The sequence below is a fragment of the Paralichthys olivaceus genome, chromosome 22 (genome assembly GCF_024713975.1).
Source record: "Paralichthys olivaceus isolate ysfri-2021 chromosome 22, ASM2471397v2, whole genome shotgun sequence".
Lineage (NCBI taxonomy): Eukaryota > Metazoa > Chordata > Actinopteri > Pleuronectiformes > Paralichthyidae > Paralichthys > Paralichthys olivaceus.
The window spans coordinates 15,585,333-15,607,827 of NC_091114.1; the positions used below are offsets into that span (position 1 = coordinate 15,585,333).

General features: G+C 44.1%; 1 protein-coding gene and 1 long non-coding RNA gene across 2 annotated transcripts in view; one reads left to right on the plus strand and one right to left on the minus strand.

Moving 5' to 3' along the window:
* Window positions 1-22,495, minus strand: part of tnfsf10l (TNF superfamily member 10, like) — a 48,172-nt gene that overhangs the window by 12,688 nt on the left and 12,989 nt on the right. The window contains exon 2 of the mRNA XM_069519161.1: window positions 13,172-13,321. Coding sequence (XP_069375262.1) covers window positions 13,172-13,321 — 150 coding nt within the window. The remainder of the gene's footprint in view (window positions 1-13,171; window positions 13,322-22,495) is intronic.
* LOC138406593 (uncharacterized) overlaps window positions 1-22,495 on the plus strand; it is a 50,292-nt gene that overhangs the window by 9,866 nt on the left and 17,931 nt on the right. The window lies entirely within an intron of this gene.

Here is a 22,495-nt window from a genome sequence, read left to right on the forward strand (position 1 = left end):
CTCAGTTATTTTTGCATGAATCAATTAATTATGTCGTTAAAGTGACAGAAAATACTGAAACGTTTCCCAGAACCTTTCAACGTACAAAACTCCAAAACATTTAACTCTAAATGATTGGAAGTTTAATTTGAGAAATTGGAAATAGAAAATAATAATAATGAATAATATGATTTGCAGAATCAATAACTTTAACAATGTTACACAGGAGAAGAAAGAAAAACAAAAAAAAGCATCATGTGTCTCCTTTAAAATATAAAAAACACAATTCATTAAATGCCTAAAAAGTTAAATGGAATCATTTCTTGAACTTGCATATCGAACTCTGAGGCAGAGCCAGTCGCTGTTTGCATCTGTCTGCGATTTATCCACTTAGCGACCAAACAGAAGTCGCTCGTTAACGTTTTAATCGTTGAAAAGTGGCGAGGGAAGTTTTTTTTTTTATTACAGGTAACGCACCAGTGGAGGACTCGATGCCAGTCTCTGATAGCTGACCTGTTTGGTGTGGGAGTTTCCTGCCAGACAAAATGTTGTGTGCAGTTGAGGAAGCAGTTTAATTCGCCCTCATGAGAAACAAGGGACTGATATCGGCCTTTTATTGGTTTTTCAGTCGCCGAGCTCATGCACTCTGGCTCATTAGCTTGATTGTCTTCCTCTCTTTCACACGTTAAAATCCAAGAACGCAAACAGGACGAAAGTGTTCGTAAACAATTATTATCAGTCCTCACTTTGCATCTGTTTTTACCTTCCTATGTGTGTTTGTGTTTCCTTCTGCATTGTTCTCAATGGCTGCTCTGCATCAACGACACAGATTCTACACAGCAGACCTCTGCATGAACTCTCTCTCTTTCTCACATGTCTCTTAATGTCTCTCTCTCTCTCTCTCTCTCACCCTTGATCCTTTTCACAATACGCATGTAGCTCCTGAAGACACAAACGGCATGAAACTAGGCCAGGGGCGGGGCGCTGTGGTGTTGCAGCCTCAGTCTGTTTCTTTGAGTCTCTGTGTTTTAAGTTTCGTTTCACATGAGCAAATACCAGTATCAATAACTAATTCCTGTGTGAGTACGTCATAAAATCTAAAACGCAATGATGCATTAAATCATAGCTATAATTAGAACTGGATTTGTGCATTAACTTATGCACTACATATTATTTGCAACTTCTGAAACTAGAAACATCTGAAAACTTTTACATTTATTACATTAATAAATCATGTGTCAGAACAATGACACAAAAACAACTTCACGGTCATTAGTGTTGACCAGTGTCTCTTACAGCATCGTGAAAAAATGTGATCTGCGATAAAGCATAGAAATCAACACAGTCCTGAACGCTTGGCTCAGCAGAACTCCTGTAAACACAGTAACTGGCCTCCGGGATATCATCATATCTCAAACCACAATCGCTTTTATTGTTTCAACAGGACTCTAACCTCAGTGCTGACTCAACACACGTTACATGACTCACGTGTAACAAAACAAAACCGTGCACGGGGTTTATACTGGGAGGTTCAGGTATCAGGTATCGGTGTTAATTGAACATGTATACGTGGGTAATTGTTTACGGTAGCACAGATATAATTTATATTGTCGATGTAAGTGAAGTTCATACGATAAATGTCATTTTAAAAATTCTTTATCGTGTGTTTTTCTGTGCTGTGCATGTTTGGATGAAGGTGGGAGGGGTATTCGGTTTGCAATTGCAATCTCCCAACTCGCCACTAGGTGCAGCTAAATCCCTCACACTGGTGAACGCATCCAGGAAAACCACAGGTCATTAATAGAAACATATCTAGTGAACCAGAGACGTCCAGTAGCTTCATTAGAGGATTAGATGCAGAAACAGGCTAACGCTAATTTCACAGTGTTCGAGAAGCAGCTGAGAATCTGACGTACTTGGCCGTTAAAGAGAGAAAACCCCGGTGGCCAGACTCTTTGTGTTAGTCAGGGTGAAAACAGACCAGGGGCTTTTGGATGTGTTTATCTACCCTGACAGAAAGTGGGACTTTATTCAAAGTTAAAAAGCAGCAGAGTGTTTTTTTTTTTTTTTTCCAAAATATTCAGGGTGAACATGTTTGATCATCTCCTGTCTGAAGGAGCTGCTCGTGGTACAGGTGGTTTTTTTATGGGTTATTCATTTTCTTTTATTTAATATATTCAGATTTTAGGCAGTGAAGCTCCAGGTTCAGTATTTGTGATTAAATATTCATATATTCTGCTGTAGTTTCCATTTAAACTGTGTTTTAATTCATTATTATTTAATATTAATTGGACGATATTGTTTGTAGACAAGACAGAGCTTGGTTTGGCTTTTGCTTCTGCACACTGCAGTTTTTGTGGGTTTTGCACGCTCAAGGTAAAACTGTTCCAGAGTAAGAAAAACGCTGTTTCATCGACAGAACATCTTTCAAAAAGCTCTAGTCCAATAACCTCTCCCTTCTGCTCCATCTGGCACGTCAAAACAAACGCTACGAGTCACCTGTCTGTGGTTTAGTGCATCTCCACTGAGCACAACCTTCTCGGAAAATACTGTAAAATAATCAAGGCCCTGGAGACTTATAATTTAAACAAAAACAAATTTGTGGTGAGCCTCAGACTCTCATTGTTGAGACTGTCAGAACGAGCCCATTTATCAAACGTGGACTGCGGTGTGGGCTCTCTTCGTACAGGTTGATGACTTCATGTGAGTTATGTGTTTACTCTTTTATCTCACAGTCCTGTTCGCGGCGAGTTTTCCATCTTATATTTCATGCTGTCGGCAGAAACGGACTACGATCCAGGAAGTCTGTGCACATCGAGAGGGAGAGTATAAATACAGAGCGATAAAAGAAAAGGCTGAGCCAAGGATAAAGTGTGGTCAAGAGATGATATAAGACATGAACACAACAATTTAGGGATTCACAGGAGCCCTTCTCGTGGCTGGGGTTGTCCCATCGGGACTTTTTATTTTTCCCCGGGAGGATTCTTGATAAAACCTGATCAACACATGTTTGATTGTGTTCGTGAAACCATGACTTCATCAGTCTGGACCAAAATGTCACATTTTCAAGGTCCCTACAAAGCGCAAAGTGCAGAGACAATGTTGCGCCTGTTTATCCAAACAGACCCACTGTTGAGTTTTTAACCGAGGCTCGGAGCCACAGTCTGGAAGTTGAGATGTTACAACAATGTTTGGTCTGTAAATGCTCCAAAAATACAAATATGTAAAGACTGGGGGGCGTACGGAAAGTTTCCATGATGGGTTTCAACCTGATAAAGATGCAACTGCAGGAACCATGTGGTGACTCTTCAGTGAAGTGATGAAACCAATGATGAAATATGATAAAAACAGAGAAACAGCTCAATGAAATCTTAACAACCTATAAATTTAACTCGGGTTTCTCACTAATAATCCATCTGCAGCTTGTTCTCAAGTTTGTGCAGCTTTCAGTTTGATAAAAGAGTCAAAGCTTAACTCTCTGTTAGCTTCACTAGTTTGTTTATGGGACGATTTAAAAAGTGCACAAAGTTTATCTTGTATTTTTAAAACGCACCAAAAAGTGGATAAAACAGAAAAAAAACCAGATTTCATAACTCAAGTATAAATACAAGGTTTTCACCAAGCTGCAGCCGAAATTAAACTTTTCCCACTCCCCCACATCTGCATTAGAAAACATGAGAGCACTGAGAAGTGTTGTTTTCCTCAGGGAGGTGAGAGCCGAGTTCTGTCATCTTTCATAAAACCCTGTAAAAATCTTGTCTCCCTCTTTCTGTTTTTGGACTCTCACTTCTCCTCCCTCTCTCTGGTTATGCTTAAATCCCCTTTTAACCCCCCCGCCCCCCCGCCCTTCTCGTTTTCTTCACTTTTGGCTCTTTCTGCGTTTGTTCCCATATGAAACGTTTCTTTTCTGGATTGAAAACATCTTCGAAATATCAGGGTCCCTCCCGTCTTTGTGTTCCATGACCATTCAGAGGCAGGATAATCGACAGGGAATAACATCTATAGTGTCTCACTCAAGAGAGAAAGTAACAACAAATTGAGCTGCGGTGACTGTATGTAACACCAAACACATTTCCTTTGGCTGACTCCGGCTCACGATATTTAATCTTCTCGTGGTTGTTTGTGCGAAAGATCCTTGACTCAGATCTTAAACTATTGTTCGAAGGTCCCGAGGAGAACCGAAGAAGGGAAAAACCGTCGGAAAGCAAAATAAACTCGAAGTTGCTTTATGGTCACATTGTCAGCGGGAGACATCAGACTTTCAGGGGAGAAATAAACTCTCGGGTTTATCCGGTGTTGTGTGTTGTGTTGTAGATAAAAGATTGTGATTGAATCCTCAAACAAGTCTGTAATAATGAAAGGCTTTCAAATGTTTGGCAGAGCTGCTGAGTGAGATAAAAAGGCCCATGTGAGACCTTGAGAGAAAGTAATAAATCTCGTTAAAAAGCTAATAAGCAGTGTCTGGCTTCTGTTCAGTAACCAATTATTACTTAATTAAACTAAGTTGGATATCTAGCTGGAAATAACTTTAGTTTAAATCACTAGCAGGAAAATCTTTTTATATTTGTCTGGACCAGTCGTGATCCAGCATCGATCGGCCTGTAATCACACTCCTTCAGAGACAATTCCTTTTTCAAGACACAAGCAGGAGGAACAGTTTATTTGAGCCCCCCCCCCCCCCGTCTTAACGTCTTCATCATTAGAGAGGGACGTGACCGTCGCCTGAGTTCCAGCGAGCTCAGCGTCAGAGTGAAGGAGTCTGGACGTGAAGACGGAGGTGACGGCCGGAGACGAGCTCGGTCTGAGGGATGAATAGAACGAGGCAGGGTGGTCGAGGCCGGACAAAGGCTCTTTGTGTTTGTGTATCAGCTGGAAATCACTTAACAACATCGCGGCCCCTCCCGGGGCGCGTGTGTACACAGCATGTCAGCGACTGACATTTGTTTTTCACTGGCGAGCAGATAAGGAATCGCTGCCCAGAGGCCGACCTGATTCTTCGGCTTTAAACAAAACCCGGTGTTCGTCGCTCTGCATTACCCTGTTGTCATGGTGATATCATGCTGCGCTCCATCTCTCCATCATCAGAGAGAGAGAGAGAGTGAGAGAGAGAGAGAGAGGGGGATGTGGTCTCTGATGACCCCTGATTGAGGTCATCGCTTGTCAAAAGGCCTTTATCTTTACATAACGGTTAACTCTGGTCACCAGGGCTGCCGTTCACTCAATGAGCGCTTGTGCTACACGATTGTTTATTGATGTTTAAAGACCGACGTTGCCGACATGAAGTCAATGAGTTATTAAAGTTATTAAAGGATCATTTCAGAGCTTTTTTTTTTTTTTGTCAATGTGAGTGCAGTGTGTGTCTTGTGTCTGCGTGACGTCTTTCAGAGCTTTGTGAAATAATGTCGTCGAGTTCAGTGTCCGTCTGTAGTTTCAGGGCAATTCCAGTAAAGATCCTTTTCCCCTTTATGTGTAGATCGGTCCGTGAGTCGTTCCTCAATAAAAGAACCACTCTCACTTCAAACTGTCCACTTGTGAAACACAAGTTCTTTCACCCGGACAAAACAAGAGACAAACGGAGAAAGAGATGAAAGAACCCGATTCTTACGGAGATAAAAAAGACCTTGAAGACTGCGACTCACTCTGTGACGTATTCGTTAAGCAAATCACACTGTGTCAAAAACGTGGCGTCTTCAGTAACCGCACACAGACTCGGGCCGACGTGACGCTGAATCCCTGGCTGTTTTTCTGAAGGGTGAGAACTCTCAGGCCTGTTGCGTGTCTGTCCGCACCCTGACCACTGATCAAAACAGCTGCTTTGCATCAGCAGTCAAAAGCCAAATATTTGCTATGACATCAGCGCTCGACACGGAGCAGATTTACAGATACAACGCCCACACGAGCGGCAGACAAAGAGAGGCCGGGCGAGCGTTGTTTCCTCTCAGAAACTGACCTGCGATAAGAAATCATTGACTGGAGCCGGCGGGTCAACGGTCAGATGTTATTACTCGAATAATTGAACAATCATACGAGGAGAGACGGACACATCCGTTCTGTTTCATAACTCGAGAACTAAGCTAAGCCTCAAAAGTTTATCCTTCGTCATCGTCAACTTTCAACCGCACCACATGGTCTTCGTTGGCTACGCAGTTGCTATGGAGTCGGATCAGTCGCCGGGCGACTTGTTATCATTTCAAACTGGCACGGGCCGTATATATACAAAGATGGATTTATGACCCATAATGCATCCAGCCTGCAGATGACGAGACACTTCAGATTAACGCCGCGTCGTCCATCTTTATATTCGGTCTATGTCTCGTGCAAACACCTCCGGGTGACGTAACCACCGCCAAGACAAACTGCTGAAGACCAGTTGATGGTGTTGAAAGCTCCGGGATTTTGTTTTTAAATGTCGCATTAGTTTCGGTGCCTTTTCCAAACACAATGGGCCGTTGAGAAAAATCGAGCCATTTCAATCCATTTAAACTGAAAGCAGATTTCAGAGAAACGTGGTCGATGTCCCACGCCGACCACTTTATTGGTTACACCTGTAAAAATGTAATGAAACCGGATCCGGCGGCTCAGCCACACATTCTACCTTTAATGACACTGCCCAGGTTTGACTGACGGACCTTCGGACAGGTGCTAATATAACTTGACTGTATGTTTGTTCCGGCGCTGAGCTGGGGTGCATTACACTGAGAGAACTTTTACACAAAATATTAGAAACACATTTCAAAAAATAACAGAGTCCGGCACAACTGTGACCTCGGTAACAAACGCGTTTCCCTCGACACCTCCTGGAAGGTTCAGCTCTGAGCCAGGATACGCTGCGGGACGGCAGAATGCGTAGCAGAGCTGCTCCGGAGAGAGGAAAGACCCGAAGATGGAGGCGGCAACACATGTCTTCTTCTTCTCTGGGTCCATTTAGTGGCACTTCTGGTGGCACATAATCTTGTGTCTGTCGTCTGCTTCAGATGATTTCAGTATAACTCTGCTGGTTTGTAAAAGCTCTCAACAGTCTTTACTGTTTACCACTTATTTATCAGATCTGAAGAAGAACCCCCGGGTGAGGCGTCGTTTTTTTTTTTTTTATCTGAGAGCAGCAGAGCACGTTGATATCTTCAAAAAATAAACTCAAGACCTTTCTTTTTATTGAATTGTATTATTTTATTTATACATCTTTGGCTTTTACTGGCGTATCCTTTTTTTCTCTGAATACTTTGTCCTCTCATACCCTATTAATCATTTCTGCTTTTACTTCCAAACCTCCCTTCTCTTTTAGCTTTTTATTATTTCATGTCTATATTTAGTTTTTTTTTTATCCATTATCATTTCTTTTATGATTTAATCTTTTCTCCTCCCTTTCAGTCATTAATTCTTTTACAATTTTCATTTTTTGTTTTCCTGCCCTCAAGACTTCCTGATATCATTGTGTTGCTCTGTGGACGGCTGGGAGTGGAGGGTCATTGTTTTTATTGCTTTTATTCTATGAAGCACTTTGCGTCATAGTGTTCGAATCAAAGGTGCTTTTCAAATAAAGTCAGATTTATTGTTTCTCGTGAGCAGAACAAGAGTTCTTCCTGAGGAAATGTAAACGTCAAACTGAAATCTTTGAAACTTAAAGGGCTTAAAAAGCAAAAGAAGACTTGAACTCGTCTTCCAGGACAGATCCTCAGCTCGGATCTGCTGATGAAGACCATGTGATGCGGCTGAAAGCTCCGCACGGGCCACCTGAGGTCAAACCGGCGTAAGAATAAGAACTGAATCTCTTATTCATCATTACTGCTTAAAGACAGCGACCTCAACAACTCCATGATAATAATAATACTAATGATAACTTGAATTTATAAAGAGAGTCCATTAAGACACTTCACAAGTGTCACAAGGGACAAATCAGAAGAAGTAAACAAACCTGTGGCTCTATTTCTAATCCTCGTCTAAGCTCCGCCTCCACAAAACGAGAATGTAAGCCCTGAGACTTTAGAGTCGGATATCTGCAGCTCGTGAGGTGAAAACGAAAGCAACCGATCGACCACTGACAGTTTGATGGATGTCGATGCGACGCAGCTGGGACCCAGGGGAGAACACAGCCGGCCTCCGCAGAGGGTCGGGGGCTAAAGTCCTGAATACCTGAGCTTAGTGGCGAGCATGCCATTACAAATCCTCCATCCTGCTCCTCCTTCCACCTCCTCCCCTCGGCTGCATGTGTTGGAACGTCACGCTCCGCTGCACACGGTGCCCTGTGGCCCGAGGAGCCGATATTCAGGAGAAACTCCAAAGCAGTAAAACGGTTTAATTTACAATTTTAATTCAAATTTAATTGAGGTGGTTTCAGTTTTCAGCGTGTTCGCGGATAAACAGAGTCTTTGGATCAGTTTGGTTTCCTGCTCTGAAAATGTAAAAACAAACAAACTGCGATCGACTCATTAAAACCTTAGTTGCATTAAAGTTTTTTTTTAAATTATGAACCAAACTGAACTCAGTGGCTCCAAACACTGGACGCAGAAAGAAAACCTGCGACGCAAAGTCAAATAAAAAATCAAAGCCACCTGTGAAACGCAAGCGTCTCATATAATGAAACACATTCGATGTGAAGTGAGTGATGATTTCTTTGGACATATCGTTAAATATTTCTTCCTCCAAGTCAAATGAGGTTTTCCTGTGTATAACGACGCTTTTAATGAACACGTGGACGTGCGACTGTTGTTTTAAGACACAGTCCATCGCACCGAACACATATTTTCCATTAACTTCTCTACGTGAGTTATTTCAGTTTATATATTTATATACGAGGTTTAACTCATTTTTTTTACTCTCCCTCCTTTTGTCTCCTGCTCTTTAATCAAAATCGTATATTTTTCCTTTTTTTTTTCCGTCTTTCTGCGGTTTCTCTCCTGCGACACCTCCATTCTTCACTTCCTCTTCGTCTTTCATCTACTTCCCTTTTATTTGTTCCTCTCCAGCTGGGTTTGTTAGGAGCTGCCTTCCCTCTGTTTCAATTATTCCTTCCTTATGTTCCAGCTCTGGCTCCTCGCCGCTCCACCTCCTCGCCGCACGTCTCTCACCGCGCTCTGTTCGATCACGGCGGTCAACACCATCTTTATCATTTCATGCCAGCACCGCTATCATCATCATCATTATCCCCCGCTGCCATCCCCTCGCGCGCATATTTGTCACATCATCGATGTCATCGCTCACTCTCGGACTCCATTGAACACAGTTGTACGTGCATGTGTGCTCCATAAAGGAATCATCGTGCAGAGCCAACGCGCATTATAACAAGATCCAGGAGATAAACTGCAGCCAGAACTCCTCTTCATCCACTTCTGTTTTTATTAGTTTTCCATTCTTTTCCGTCCACCTCATTTTTTAATGCTCCGAGCTTCTCACACTCATCGCTTGTCATTCTCTGTTTGATAAAACCGACGTCAGCGAGCGAAAACCGAGCAACACGTGCGAACCGTGGAGTTTATCAGTCGCTCAGATCCAAGCATCTGCTGCGGACTTGTTGGATTGTCGGTCTCGGGCTGTCAACAAAGATTGTAAATTCAATTGTAAAAAAAAACTAAACAAATATATTTAATTATGGGGGGGGACAAAGCAGTTTTCCCTGGATGAACTGCAGCAGAGTCGCATTACGTCGCCGACGGACGTTTTTGAATGCTTTTCTTTTTGCCTTTTTGCCGAAGGTCGTCCACAAACTGGATATGGTTCGATACCCGGCTCCTCCAGCCTCCATGCCAAAGTGTTTGTATGAGTGTGAAGTGGTTTGAGTTCATTTGCCATCGACCTACACGAGTAGTTCATCTATTCAGCCGGTTGTGTGCCAGAGCTACGAGCCAGAAATATAGAAAAAGTGTGAATTTCAGTGTCTCAGTCTTATTACACAACATTTATTACAATTATGTGGAGGGTTGAACCTTATGTTTCTCCTCTGGGTCCTCGGATAACTGACGTCTTAATCCAGAACCGGTTACGAAACACTCTTCATACCATTCGCCGTCTTTTTCCTCTTAACTTGAAAGGACACGCTTCATTGTTCCAGGATCCCTTCGGGCGATGAGGGCCGGTATTATTTCCACCCAAGTGGACTCTCAAATATTTCAACTTGTTGCAAAAGAGCTAAGAGATATTTTCTCTTTCCTCCAAACACCTGTTTGCCGCAGCAGCTGCAGCGTCGTGCGGACGCAGACGTGCTGCGGGATCGGGCCCCTGACATCAGGAACACGGCTTCTTGTGCAACACAGCGACCTAACGCCGCTGTGTTGCATTTACAACGAACGTCAGAGACAAAGATTTCCAGAACATATTTTGTTTGCCGTGCATCACATGAGAGTTTGAGCCAGTGGTCGGTGCGGTGAAGCAGAGCACGTGGGTTGTCTGAGGCTCTGCATGTGAATCGATTAGCAAAGAACAAGAAAATAAGACCTCATCTTTTAGTTTGTTACTCATAAGCTTCAGTCATCGAGCATCTAAGGCTGTAAACGCTTCAGTTTCGACGACACCATCGTCCGTGATGAAGCTTTTAGAGGAGCGGGGTTAAAATGCCTGGATTTATAAAAGCAGGAAGTGCTGACGTGTAAATGAACGGTGGTCGTGTCCGCATGTGTGACTGCTGGGAAATGAGCAATGGGATGTAAATTAGTTTGGGACGTGTGTCATCAACTTGTAGACATTCCTGTTCCTGTCCACCGGACAACCACAGGGCCGTGGAGCTGCACTCTCCGATTGTATCGAGCAAGTGGAGCAGGGAGAGGAGGAGGAGGAGGAGGAGGAGGAGGAGGAGGAGAGAAGGGGTGATGAAGAGGTGAGGGTAAAAAAAGAAGAGGTTTTAAATAAAGACAGAGAGCGGTTGTTCGTGTGTACGAGCTGAGTGGGCTGCACATAACGCTGCTGTAAGCATCCAGAGGTTCAGACAAAGTGGGAAAACTCCTCTTGGCTTTGTCTCCGAGAAGATGACTTATATCAGCCGAGCGTCTCAGTGGGTTTGTGAACGACTGTGTGTGTGTGTGTGTGTGTGTGTTTGTGGGAGCGTCGGGGGGGGATTCTGGAACCGCAGCCTCTCGGAGTTGTTTGTGTTTTCATGCTGATTCAGTTCTGAAGAGAGTCCGACCTTCCAGCGTCAGTCTCGATCTGTTTACTCACTGCAGTCGACTCACTTGGTTTTTTTTTTTTAATCCTGTTTGCTTGTTTGTTAATTCAATATTTCAAGATGATGAGACGTTTTCAACCATTTCCAGATGAACTAACTTTTTGGATTTTTGGTTACTGGTGCAGTTTGACGCTGAACACGAGTCCTGGTGGAGTTGTGCGTTCTACCGACTTCTTCTATTTTACGTATGTTTGTGTGATCGTTTCTTCGGCACTGTGACTCACTGAGTCTCACGGAGCCAACAGGTGTGCAGCATGAATCCCCGCCTCCACGCAGAAAAACAAAGAACGTAAAATCATCACTTGTCTGCTCAAATCCCAGCAGTTGACGCAAGTAATACCAGGTGTTTATGAACGTGAACTGGGCTGAGACAGATGGAGAGGCCTCCCGAGGCGAGACAGTTTTTGGCACAGAGACCACACATTCAGCACTTTAGAGACTTTAGACCAGGAGCAGTTCAGGATCGGTGTCTTGCTCAAGGGCGACTCTGACATGAAGACGAGCGGCTGGGAGTAAAAAACAAAAAAAAAAAAAAAAAACCCACCAATGCCACAGCTGGTGGCTTCTCTTCTATCTGAGCTGCAGTCGGTCCCAGACATGTCAGCGGCACAGATTTCCCACGCGAAGCCGTGGTTTTAAAGAATGAAAGACACATATTCTTCTCTCTTTTCTCTCATCTGGGACTTTAAAGACATGAAGTCAAGTATAGACACGGACCACACACACATTTACACTAAGACGTCCCGTTGGCTAAATATAATTCAGGTCTCGATGCCCGACATTTGGGAGACGGACAAAATTTGACCCATGTGCTGGTTAACAGGGGCGAAACTGCACGTTCGATGGACGGGACTTGCTCAAGACGTGTTGACGGTAACACTTGACTGGAGTTGTTGCAACCCCGAATTGTCTCTGTGCCAGTTCTGAGTGCGTGAACTTGATTTGACGTCATCAGATTTCAAGAAAAAGAGGCTGTAAAACCAAAGGGGTTTTAATCCAAACACTTGGCGTGCACACAAAAGCTTGCAAACACATGTAAACACACACACACACACAGAGACATACAGCTCGAAGTGTGTGTGTGTGTGTGTGTGTGTGTGTGTGTGTGTGTATGTGTAAAACACCCCGGGTCACACAACTCTTTCAAGTACAGACACATGAAGTGCAAATGTTGTCATAAACTTGTCCGATTAGTTTTGTGATAAACCACTGACTGCTTGCTGTATTTTTATTTTTTTTCCCTCTTCCACTGAATCCATCACATATTACAGAATGTTTCCGTGACAGCTGCGAATATATATGATAAAAAAAAAAACGTTCTTTCCGTCTCGTTATATTTTACTGTTGTTTTAAGGATACACTGGAGTTCATGCCTGGAAATGAGATTAGAAAGGAGACGTGTGTTCATATTCAGGTTGATCATTTAAAATTTCTGTGGTTTTCGTGCTCTAATGTTCAGAAAACATCACGTTCCTCAGACCGTCCATCGCTGCAGCTCCTCTTTTCAGCCTCTGTCTCACCACTTGGTTTTAGCTCCTGTCTCTTTAAGGCCCCCCCTCCCCCCCCCCCGACACACTCGAGGACAGAAACACTGAAAAAACAAGGTTATTACTATGATTAAATATATTTTACTATCATTATTATTATGATTCCTCTTGTGTTTTAAAAAATCAAACTAGTTCTAGAAGCCAAGGACTTTCAGAGAGTCGTCCAAAAGTTTAGCGCTCGGTCCAAAAACCTGTCAGAACCGACTCCCATTCAAAATTGATTGAAAATAATTTCGGCCATTCGTTGGACAAACTGTGCTCATGTTCCTCCGCTCCGCGTTACTGAGGAGATTCCTTCACGCTGAAACCAATCCTCCGCATGTCCCCGAACCCCCCCCCCCCGGTCAGCGCCGCCGCCCGACCAGACCCCAGCGAAGGTTAATATCAAAATGATACGATAACGATGGATTTTATACAAATAAAACTCATACAAGTGAGTTGGAATGAAACCCTGTGTTTACAGACTCTGAGCGTTGGCGGCGTGCGTTCGTACCTTGGAGATATAAGCTTTGATGCCCTCGGCCAGTTTGATGCAGGGCTCTCCGAAGAGCTGGGCCAGCTGGTCTGGGATGTCCTGGTCTTTGTCCAGAGCGTTGAGCAAACTCAGGCACTTCAGCTCCTCTGTGACGCCCTGGCTACGCACCTGCACAGCAAACACACACACAAACACACAAGGAGTCAGGAAATCCGTATCGTACCTCTTTGATCCATGAGATCGAACAGGGACTGAGCTGCGTCGTGTAGAGCGCATGAGTCGGAGCTGGTACCGATAAACGACTGAAACACCTTCGGTGAGGAAACAGGGGATTTGTTTCCATACAAACAATTTAAAACAGAGTCAAGTTGATTTAATTCAACACAAAACCAGTGGATGGAACTAAATCCAAACTCTGCAAACATGAATTCATCAAACGATGATTTAAGTTTTACTCTTCATCCATCGACATCGAGTCTTCATGTGAACATCCAGGTTGATCTTTATGTGCTCACACTCTCTGCACCTCACACTCTGCGTCCTCCCGCACGTGTTCCTCATCATCTGCTTTGTTTCTATAACATTATCTTGCAAATGTGTTTCTCTTCCTTTAGATGTTTTGATGTTTGCAGCATGACTGGATGTGCGTGTTTCCCTAAATGTGTTTTCACTCTCCTAAGTGTCCTCGAGGGGGAAACTGTAGATTTGTTCTAGGGTGACTTGTAGAAAGAAAGGAAGAGAAAGAAAACACGATGTCGACGTTACATGAAGTGTGAGAAATTGGGACCGAAACAAGCCGAGAGTAACCAAAACATTATCTGCGTGCACACACACACACACACACCGAGGGCGGGATGCGTTCGCTGACACATGCCTTATGAAGTGATACATACATGCACGGCTGCGCTCAAGGCTTTCTCCTTGACCCAATTAAAAAAGGTGCGCCCACAAGTGCACATATCAAGGGGTGGGTAAATTAACTATTCCTGAGGGGAACTCTCGTCTCCTAAGAAATGTTTTAATGTTGTTCTGGTCGGCACGGGTCGAGGACGACATCTTTGGGAACTGAAATGCAGAGGAAGGCTCTCAGGGTGTGTGTGTGTGTGTGTGTGTGTGCGGACCCTTCAGGGAGGTTGTGAGCGTCACGGTCTGAAAAGTCTGCTAATGACTCTATAACAAGCTCTGATTAACAGAGCGAGATTACAGAGCTGCACTCCTTCACTCCTCTGCTTTGTTTTTATCATTTTCTTTCCGCTTGAACCCCGTTTTCTAATGAAACCCCCCCCCCCCCCCCCCGTCCCTCTTGTTTTCTTACTCTGTGGTTTCTCTCCGGTGGCCCTGAAGACCAACTCACCAATCATAAGACACGAACTTCTAATGGAGAAGTTACCTGCTAACGACAGAAAGGCCGGGAGACGCCGAGCAAACATTTGTTTTTTATTTCCTCTTGTGTTTTCTTGTTCACCGTCGTGCTTCCCTGTTTGTTATCGTGTTTCTCGATTTGTTGTTGTGTGTTTTCTGATCACATCAGCATTTTCTTTGTCTTTGTTTCTTTCTTTTGTCATCCCTCTGTCACTATCTCTTTCTCTGTTGTACCGTTCATGTTGATGTATAACCAGATCTCCCTGTTCCCATTGAAGATAACAATGTGTGTAAATCAGTTCAAACTCAGCAGGAAGGCCAAGGCATTTACGGGAAGACAGACATGTTGCCTGGTCCTGAAAAGAATGACTCATGGCCTCACGTCAAATCATAATTAATCCGATTAGATAAACGTCATTGTTCCTGTCAGTTCACATTCTGGCAACGAGTTAGTGTCTTGATTTACGTCAGCTTTCGGAGGCTCCTTATTTCATATTACATAAATGTCAAAGTGTTGCACAAAGCTGCAGCAGAATGCACCAGTTTCCAAAGTGAGGACAGGATGTCAGTAGACTGCATGAAACTGCATTTTGAAAACGGAATTTTCAAACTAAAAAACGGGTCCAGCGACGTTTCCAGACTTCCGCTTCACTCTAACTTTTTACCGTGTCGCTTTGGTCGAGCGCATTCGAGCACGGCTCGATGTCTGTCCGTGGATCGTCTGCACACGATCTGGACGCATCGCAACGAGAACACTGCTGACAGTGAAGTCTGGGCAGAGACGCTTCTCACTGCTGTGAGGGAGAGCGTGTGATGACAGCTCGCCACCGGCAGAAGTGTCGGGGGGGGGGCTCACACATGCGTGACTGCGTCTGAGTTCGCTCGGCGCAAAACAAATGGAGTGGAAGTCATCTTCGTTTTCTTTTCTGGCGCCTCTGACAAAACACACTCCCCGCTTTGGCGGTTCTGGATGACGGGTTCATTGTTATTGAGGAGTGTTTGAGAACGAAAGCCTAAGATTTTTAAGGGACGTGTATTTTTTCTGCGTGTACGCCTGCACATGCGTGTGCATTAAGTTTTTGACGGGGCCGGTGGGGAGTGTGTGATGCATGATGGAAACTGTTGTGTCCACGTGAGCGAGCAGAGTGAGTGAGTTTAAGAAGTTCGTTACCTTCACGTCCTGCCGCAGAAAATCTGTGTTCTAACTTCTCAGATCAGCTGTTGTCAGATTTTAAGCAACACAAATGTGACTTTTACTGGACAACAGCGCCCCCTGCAGCCACACGTGTCCAGGCGATGAAGTGGTTTTTCGCGGGGAAGAGAAAACCACGGTTGATGTATTATCCTGTCTGGAGCTGACTGTGACTCTCCGTCACTCCTTCTCACAGGAGATCGAACCCACTCAGCAGAGTTACACGTTTTCCATGTTCACACTCACTCAGTCATCAAAATAACGTCGAAGCTGCTATTTACCATTTGCTGCCATATATTATATAATTTGTGACATCATGTAAATTTGGATTTGCTTCTAATGTGCAAGTCTCGCTGCCAGATCTGTGTTAGTTTTATGTCACTGGACACGCTGCTGAGAGAACGAGGGCTCAGGAACCTTGTTTTATGTCAGATCAGTTTCCCGTCTCAGCAGTTATTTCTTGTTCGAGTCGTCACGTGGCTCCGGTCCACGCCGAACAGTCTGATCGTAACTGGAGGTCCGCTCACAGAGCCAGGCCGGTTCTTCCTCTTTCCAAGTTTGGTTTCCCTGAACAATATTTTCCCCCATTTTTCATCCCCACTTTTCTGATCCTGCAAATCGCTGCGAGCTAAATTGTGCATCTCTGCATTTCATCTTTCATTGCTCTCACATGTCCACTCTGTCACACGGGCCGTCCTGTCCTTGATTTGCATCCCAACAATATTCTCCGCTCCTTCTGAGGACAGGGGGGGTGGGGGGTGGGGGGGGTGAAAGCAGGTCTTCATTTGTGGTGTTTCTATCAGTTGTTTCCTGTGTTCTCTGTGTTTCTGATTTAACTGAAAGCTGTTGGAAAGCAGAGAGGAAAATGTGATTGATTTTTGTGGGCCGGTGTAGACACGCTTGCCTCCAGGGATGAGGGGGACTCGGCCTCGACATCATTACCGTGCCCTGGGAGCGTGCAACTGGAACCGCTCCACAGGTTTTTAAACAGGAACAGTCAGAAGACGACCCTCCCCCTCGTCTCCTGAGCTCCGACAGAAGTCTCTCGCTGCCAAATCCAGACTCCCCCTCTTCTGCCAAATCCCCAAATTGTAAAACTGGCCCCATTAGCCATCATTACAGAAACAAGCTACACCCCGATGATTCAACATGAACTAATCAATAACATGAGATGACATGAGCTCAGCCTCAACTATGAGAATTGTAAATCGTCATGTCGTCTTTTTTGTGTTGCTTAATTACTTTATTATCCCAAACAATGATTTAAAGGCGTCTCCTAATCCATCCCATACTCTGCTCTTTTTTTTTTTTAAATACTTCGCTCTTCTCAGAGGGAAAATGTCCTTTTTTGGACGTGAAACTCTTGAAGTCCAATCCCTGTGTGTCTGTCCCCTGAGTGACGTATTTTCTCAGTGTGTTGACATCGATGACTTGTCCTTCCCTTGGCTCCCCAGCAATGAGTCCGCCCGGCCCGGGGAGCAGCCGAACGCAGGCTAACATGTGCTAAAAACATTTGGAACTCTCCGTTGTGTTGTTAAGCTAAGTTGAATAAATATGTACGATCTTGGCTTCGGGTGTCAAAGGAAAAGAGAAGTGTCTGTAAATATCATTATCAGCTGGACACTAGCACAAAATTGGTCACAAGCTCTTAGCAAACGACTGAACGCCTCCGAGGTGATGAGTTAATGTTACAAGCCGTCGTGCAAAACTACAAAATCATCCACGTATCTGCAGAAACTAAAGTTGCGTCCCGCTAGGAAGAATTGGCTCGACCAGGGCAGCTGAGCAAAGCGAAGATTATCGAAAGTGATATTTAATTTTATTATAGAAACAACATACAGAAGATAAATCTGCAGATCACTGAGAGCGAAGAAAAAGCTGTTTCTGGGTGACAGCTGTATAAAAACGTAAATCCAAGAAAAAAATCGAATTAGCTTATTCTTAAATCAGGCTTTAATTGATTCAAATAACAGCGTTGATCATTTTAGACTGATGTGTCTCAATCAAGTCGCTAAAACCCAAAAGAGCAGAAACGTTGAAACTGTTTATCAGACTGTCAGGAAGTTATTTCAGGATTTTGAACCTTTGACCTCAAATAACTCAGAGCTAACTACCACCGTCAGATACAAACTGGGATAGTCCCTGATTTTTTTTGGGGGGGGGGGGGGAATTGCTGCAGCGAGAGGAAAAACACACACAGCCACATATTTCTGAGTGATCAATGTGAGTTTTATTTCTCCTCCTGCGGCCTGAGTTGGACGGAGTGAGTTGGATGACTCTGCCTTAGAGACGGAGAGAGAGAGAGAGAGAGAGAGAGAGAGAGAGAGAGAGGGAGAGAGGGAGGAAGGGTCCGGGCTGACATAGCTCCTGTGATCCTGATTCCGACTCTCTCAGGAAGCTGCAGACAATGCTTCACTGTTCCCTCCCTGCGTCGAGCGCATGTGTGTGAGTGCATGTACATTTGTGTGTGTGTGTGTCTGTGTGTGGCCTGCCCTCAGTGTGTATGTGGAATAGAGTGGCGGTGTGTGTGTGTGTGTGTGTGTGTGTTTGGCCCTTGCTGGACACCAAACCCTGAAAAAGAATATCTCTGAGGGCCACTTTGGTACAATACTGTGTGTGTGTGTGTATCTGGGAGTTCCTTGGCAGTCCAGAACTCTCATTTGAAGGGATTAGGAAGAGAAGAAGAACGCCACGTAACTCAAATCCAGTGGGCCAGAGGTCCGGGCTGAGAGTGTGGGCTTGTTTTTTACGTCCCGGTGGGGACTTCAACCTGAATACACACTAACCCACGGGACTCACAGGATGAAATAAATAAATAAATAGGTCCCCGTGGATGAAGAGACTGTGTTGTTTCAGGGGTTACGGTGAGAATCAGGGCTTTGGTTAAGGTAAGGGTAAAGGTGATGGTTCCTCGTGTGTGTGTGTGCATTAAGAACAGCGACCACACGGAAAGACGAGGAAAAGAGTCAAGGCGCTTTGTCCGATTCACAATGAAACAAGACATGACGGAGCGCAGGGCGGAACAACAGCCGAGACCTCCTTTAGCTGCGCGTACACTAAATCACTCTGGTCAAACACTGCGGCCGAGAGATACACAAGTGCAGCGGTGATATAATACACGCTGACCTCACGGAGCAGTGGAACGAGCTCCATCACGTTGAGTTACACCCCCGCTGTGTAAACCGGGGGCCCATGCATCACTCTGCGCGTCTGCTTTTAGGGGGATTTGGCAGCGAAATGCAAAACTGTGAATCATTTAGGATTATTGTGCAACGTGTGTTCAGGCAGGACGGTTACAAGCAGTGACAGGAAGGTGAAGGGTACACTGTAAAAAAGGTATAATGTAAATACCGGTTCATTATAAAGAAGTAGAAACTGTAAATGTTTTGGCATTTGTGCTTGAAATATAACTGAAACAAATACGGCTGCTGGTCGAATTCCCGTTGTTGGACTAATTGATTAATTGACGTTGCGGTGCCAGTTTCCAGATTGAGAGTTTGTAGCTGAGGAAAATATCAGAATTAAAGTTTAAAAAAATAAAGTCCCTTTCATTGTTGGCGCTGCCTCACTAGCGCCCCCTACACAGCACAGAAGTCGTCGAGGCAGGAAGCTCTCCTGAGATTTAGACTCACTTAGAAAAATACTATAAGCAGTGCTGATTTCACAATAAAAGCTTTTCACATTAAAATAGAGTGTATATGAAACACAGGCTCGATGTCGATGTCATTAAAATACAAACAACCACATCATGTGGGTTTTTCACAGCTTGTAATGTGGCCGAGCTGATTAGCAGCTGTGTTGTTGCAAATAATGAAACCTGATGAAAACTACAGCTCATTTAGAGAAAGTCATCACGGACGTTGTATTTGCCACGAGGTGATTTATGAGCTCTTCACTGAAGCATCAGCCATTTTACTGTTACTGTGAGACTGTGGTAATTCACTCTGGCTCTCAGACGTTTGCACTCTGACTTTCTTTTTGTAGGGAACTGGCCCAAAGCAGTCGTTAAAAGCCGCAGTGCCTAAAGCAGGAGACTCTTACAGTATGTTTGCATTAGCAACAAGCTTCTGGTAATTGTGTGCGGTGTGTGTGCGGAGTGTTTTATGTGTGCATGCACGTGTGACTTTCTCTGGAGCGTGTGTGCATGCATGGGTTTATATCTGTGATTTGTGAAGGTATTTAATATGAGTATAAATATGTGGGTGCGTGTTCGTGTCTGCCGGACTTTATCATCCCTCCGGGGCGCCGGCGTGTATCTGGCAGGCGTCCAGGGTGGCGCGGACACTGATTTATTTATTTAAACTGTCTGATTCATCCCTGCTGCATTATTGATGACTTCCTTGTTTCATAAAGTTCTTGTTAAGGTTAAAAAAAAAAAGTTGTGAGGCAGTTTTTTGCAAAGGAGGTTTTGATAAAAAAAAAGAAAAAAAAAAGGCCAGCTTGATAATGAACAGTGGATAAACACTGCTGAGTTTTTTTTTTCCCTGTGCATGCCAAGTTTTTGTCTGCAGTGAAAAGACAGACACCACAACCCCACAGGGCGTCTGCCAGCGCCCGGCCGAGCAACTTTCAGGGGAGCGATTTGAGAACGCCAGCCAAAGACGCAATCATTAGTGGATTGGGGAACAGAAACCTCAGTTTCTTAACATGGGTTCACGCAACCACATGCGTCCTGGCCTTGCCCCACATGCCAGCATCAGTTTGCTTCAGTAAAGGAGCCAAAGTGCAGAGTCACACACTGCAACAGAGACATTTTGAAAGTTGAAATGAAAGCGGACGATGTTGCTCGCTGCGCCGCTTCGGGCAGACGGCATACGTGCAGAGAATTTGACTCGGTTAATAAAGAAGCTTTGGAAATGTATCCTCAAAATCTCCGTTCATCGTGAAACATGAGGACGTCCTGGCTCCGCTGATTAAAAAACTGATCCACAACTTCCGAACTCTACCTCCGCTCCCCCTTCTCAATGGCTCGCTTGTCTTTCCCTGAAACGCCAGTCATCTAGGAATGCATGTTTGGTCCCTGTGAGCTTCCACGGATAACGGCAGTGGGTGTCTTTATCGTGCATTGTCAGGGTCGAGACATTACTTTAAAAGACACGTCTTAATGAGAAGTGAAAGAAGAGAGCATTGCGATGTTGTGAAAACATTATTTTTTAATTTTCACTGATTTCCTGGGGACTGTATGGATCTTAATGAAAAAACAACATCTTTCATCTTCCCTTAAATTTCTGTGACTAATCTCCGAGAGGACTTTGGTTTCTTTTTTAAATTAGGGATCAATAAGATTTTATGAGAGCCATTTAATTTCAATCACAGTCTTTCCAGAACCTCATATTTGGGATTCCGTTTGTTTGATTACAACCCTGGCATTCAAGCGTTGTCTCTTTGAACTCTAATGAGCATGAATTTAGCTCGTAGCTTTGACGCAACCTCCTTAATTAGCTGCTCTAAACGCAGCTTCCAGGGTCATTTTGAAACGATGACAGAGGCCTGCATTGAGACACAATCAAAGAACAAGAATTTGTCTCGTTTGACATTAATGCAGAGACTGAAACTCACAAACACACACAGATGATCTGACTGAGTTGTATCAGGAGGTAAAGACAGTTTTTTTTTTTTTTGGGAGACTCGTGGGTTTTTAAGGAGACAGATCGAAAGAAATAAAGAAAAACACGAAGCATGACCTGGAAAGGCACCGAGCAGAGCTCATACCTCTGCCAAGTCCCAATTGTTATCCACGTTATCTCTTGGATCTGCAATCTGTACATTGACTCCCACGAGACATTTCCAGTCAAACTGAGCGTTTCACTTGACATTGTCCTGTTGGATAAACAATTTAATCACGATCCATCAATTATTCCCTGGGAAAACGGTGAAAATGTCAAAATACGTCCTCACTCAGAGTGATCATGGATCCGCCCCCTTTGCACAGATCCACGCCATCATTGTAAGACTCGTGTCGTGGCCCATGTCGAATCCTTTCACTAAGTTTTGAGCAAATCTGTTGTGCGGTTTGTGCATAAACATTATTCCAAATGTTATCAGTCTACTTTCAAAACTAGATTTTAAATTAATCAGATCAATGTATTTTACAAGACGCAGAACTGGACCAGATTAATTCCTGGTGTCAGATACAAACAAACGTGAACCAAAAACAACTCCAACGTCACAAGTGGACACGCTGTGATTCTACTTACTTTAAATTGGATCTTAAATTAATTTACTGAACCAACTAGCTGATATAAAACTGTGTTGAACCGGCTGCAGGTAGTGATTCCTTCCCCCTTAAATAAACTCTTCATGTGGTCGACACATTTTTAAGTCAATCCAGGAGTTAGTCTGCTTCTGCTTTGAGAGGTAATGTTGTTAAATGGCAACCAGTTACCGCCTTTGCGTCCTGTTGAGTGTGTGTGTTTGAATTACTTGGCTTTCCTTTGTGACGAGGAATGCTGCAAGCGCTCTAGCAAGTTTGCGTGCTACAAGCCTCTGTGCATGCTCATGTGTAATTGTTTTATTAGTGGGCAACAATAAGAATCCATGCACGCACCTTTTGTGTGTTTGTTATGACTGTGTGTGTGTGTGTGTGTGTGTGTGTGTGTGCCAGTGTTTGTGACCGTGCACAAAACCCCACAGCAAGACAGCAGATTGCCACTCCCAGTCTTTGCGTGTGGAACTATGACCTCTCTCTTTGTCAATTTTTTGCAGCTCTGGAGTCCTTCCAGTTAAAATAAAGTTTTAGGACACACAAAAGCTGGGTGGAGATTTGCTGCTCGTTTCTTTTCCTTCTC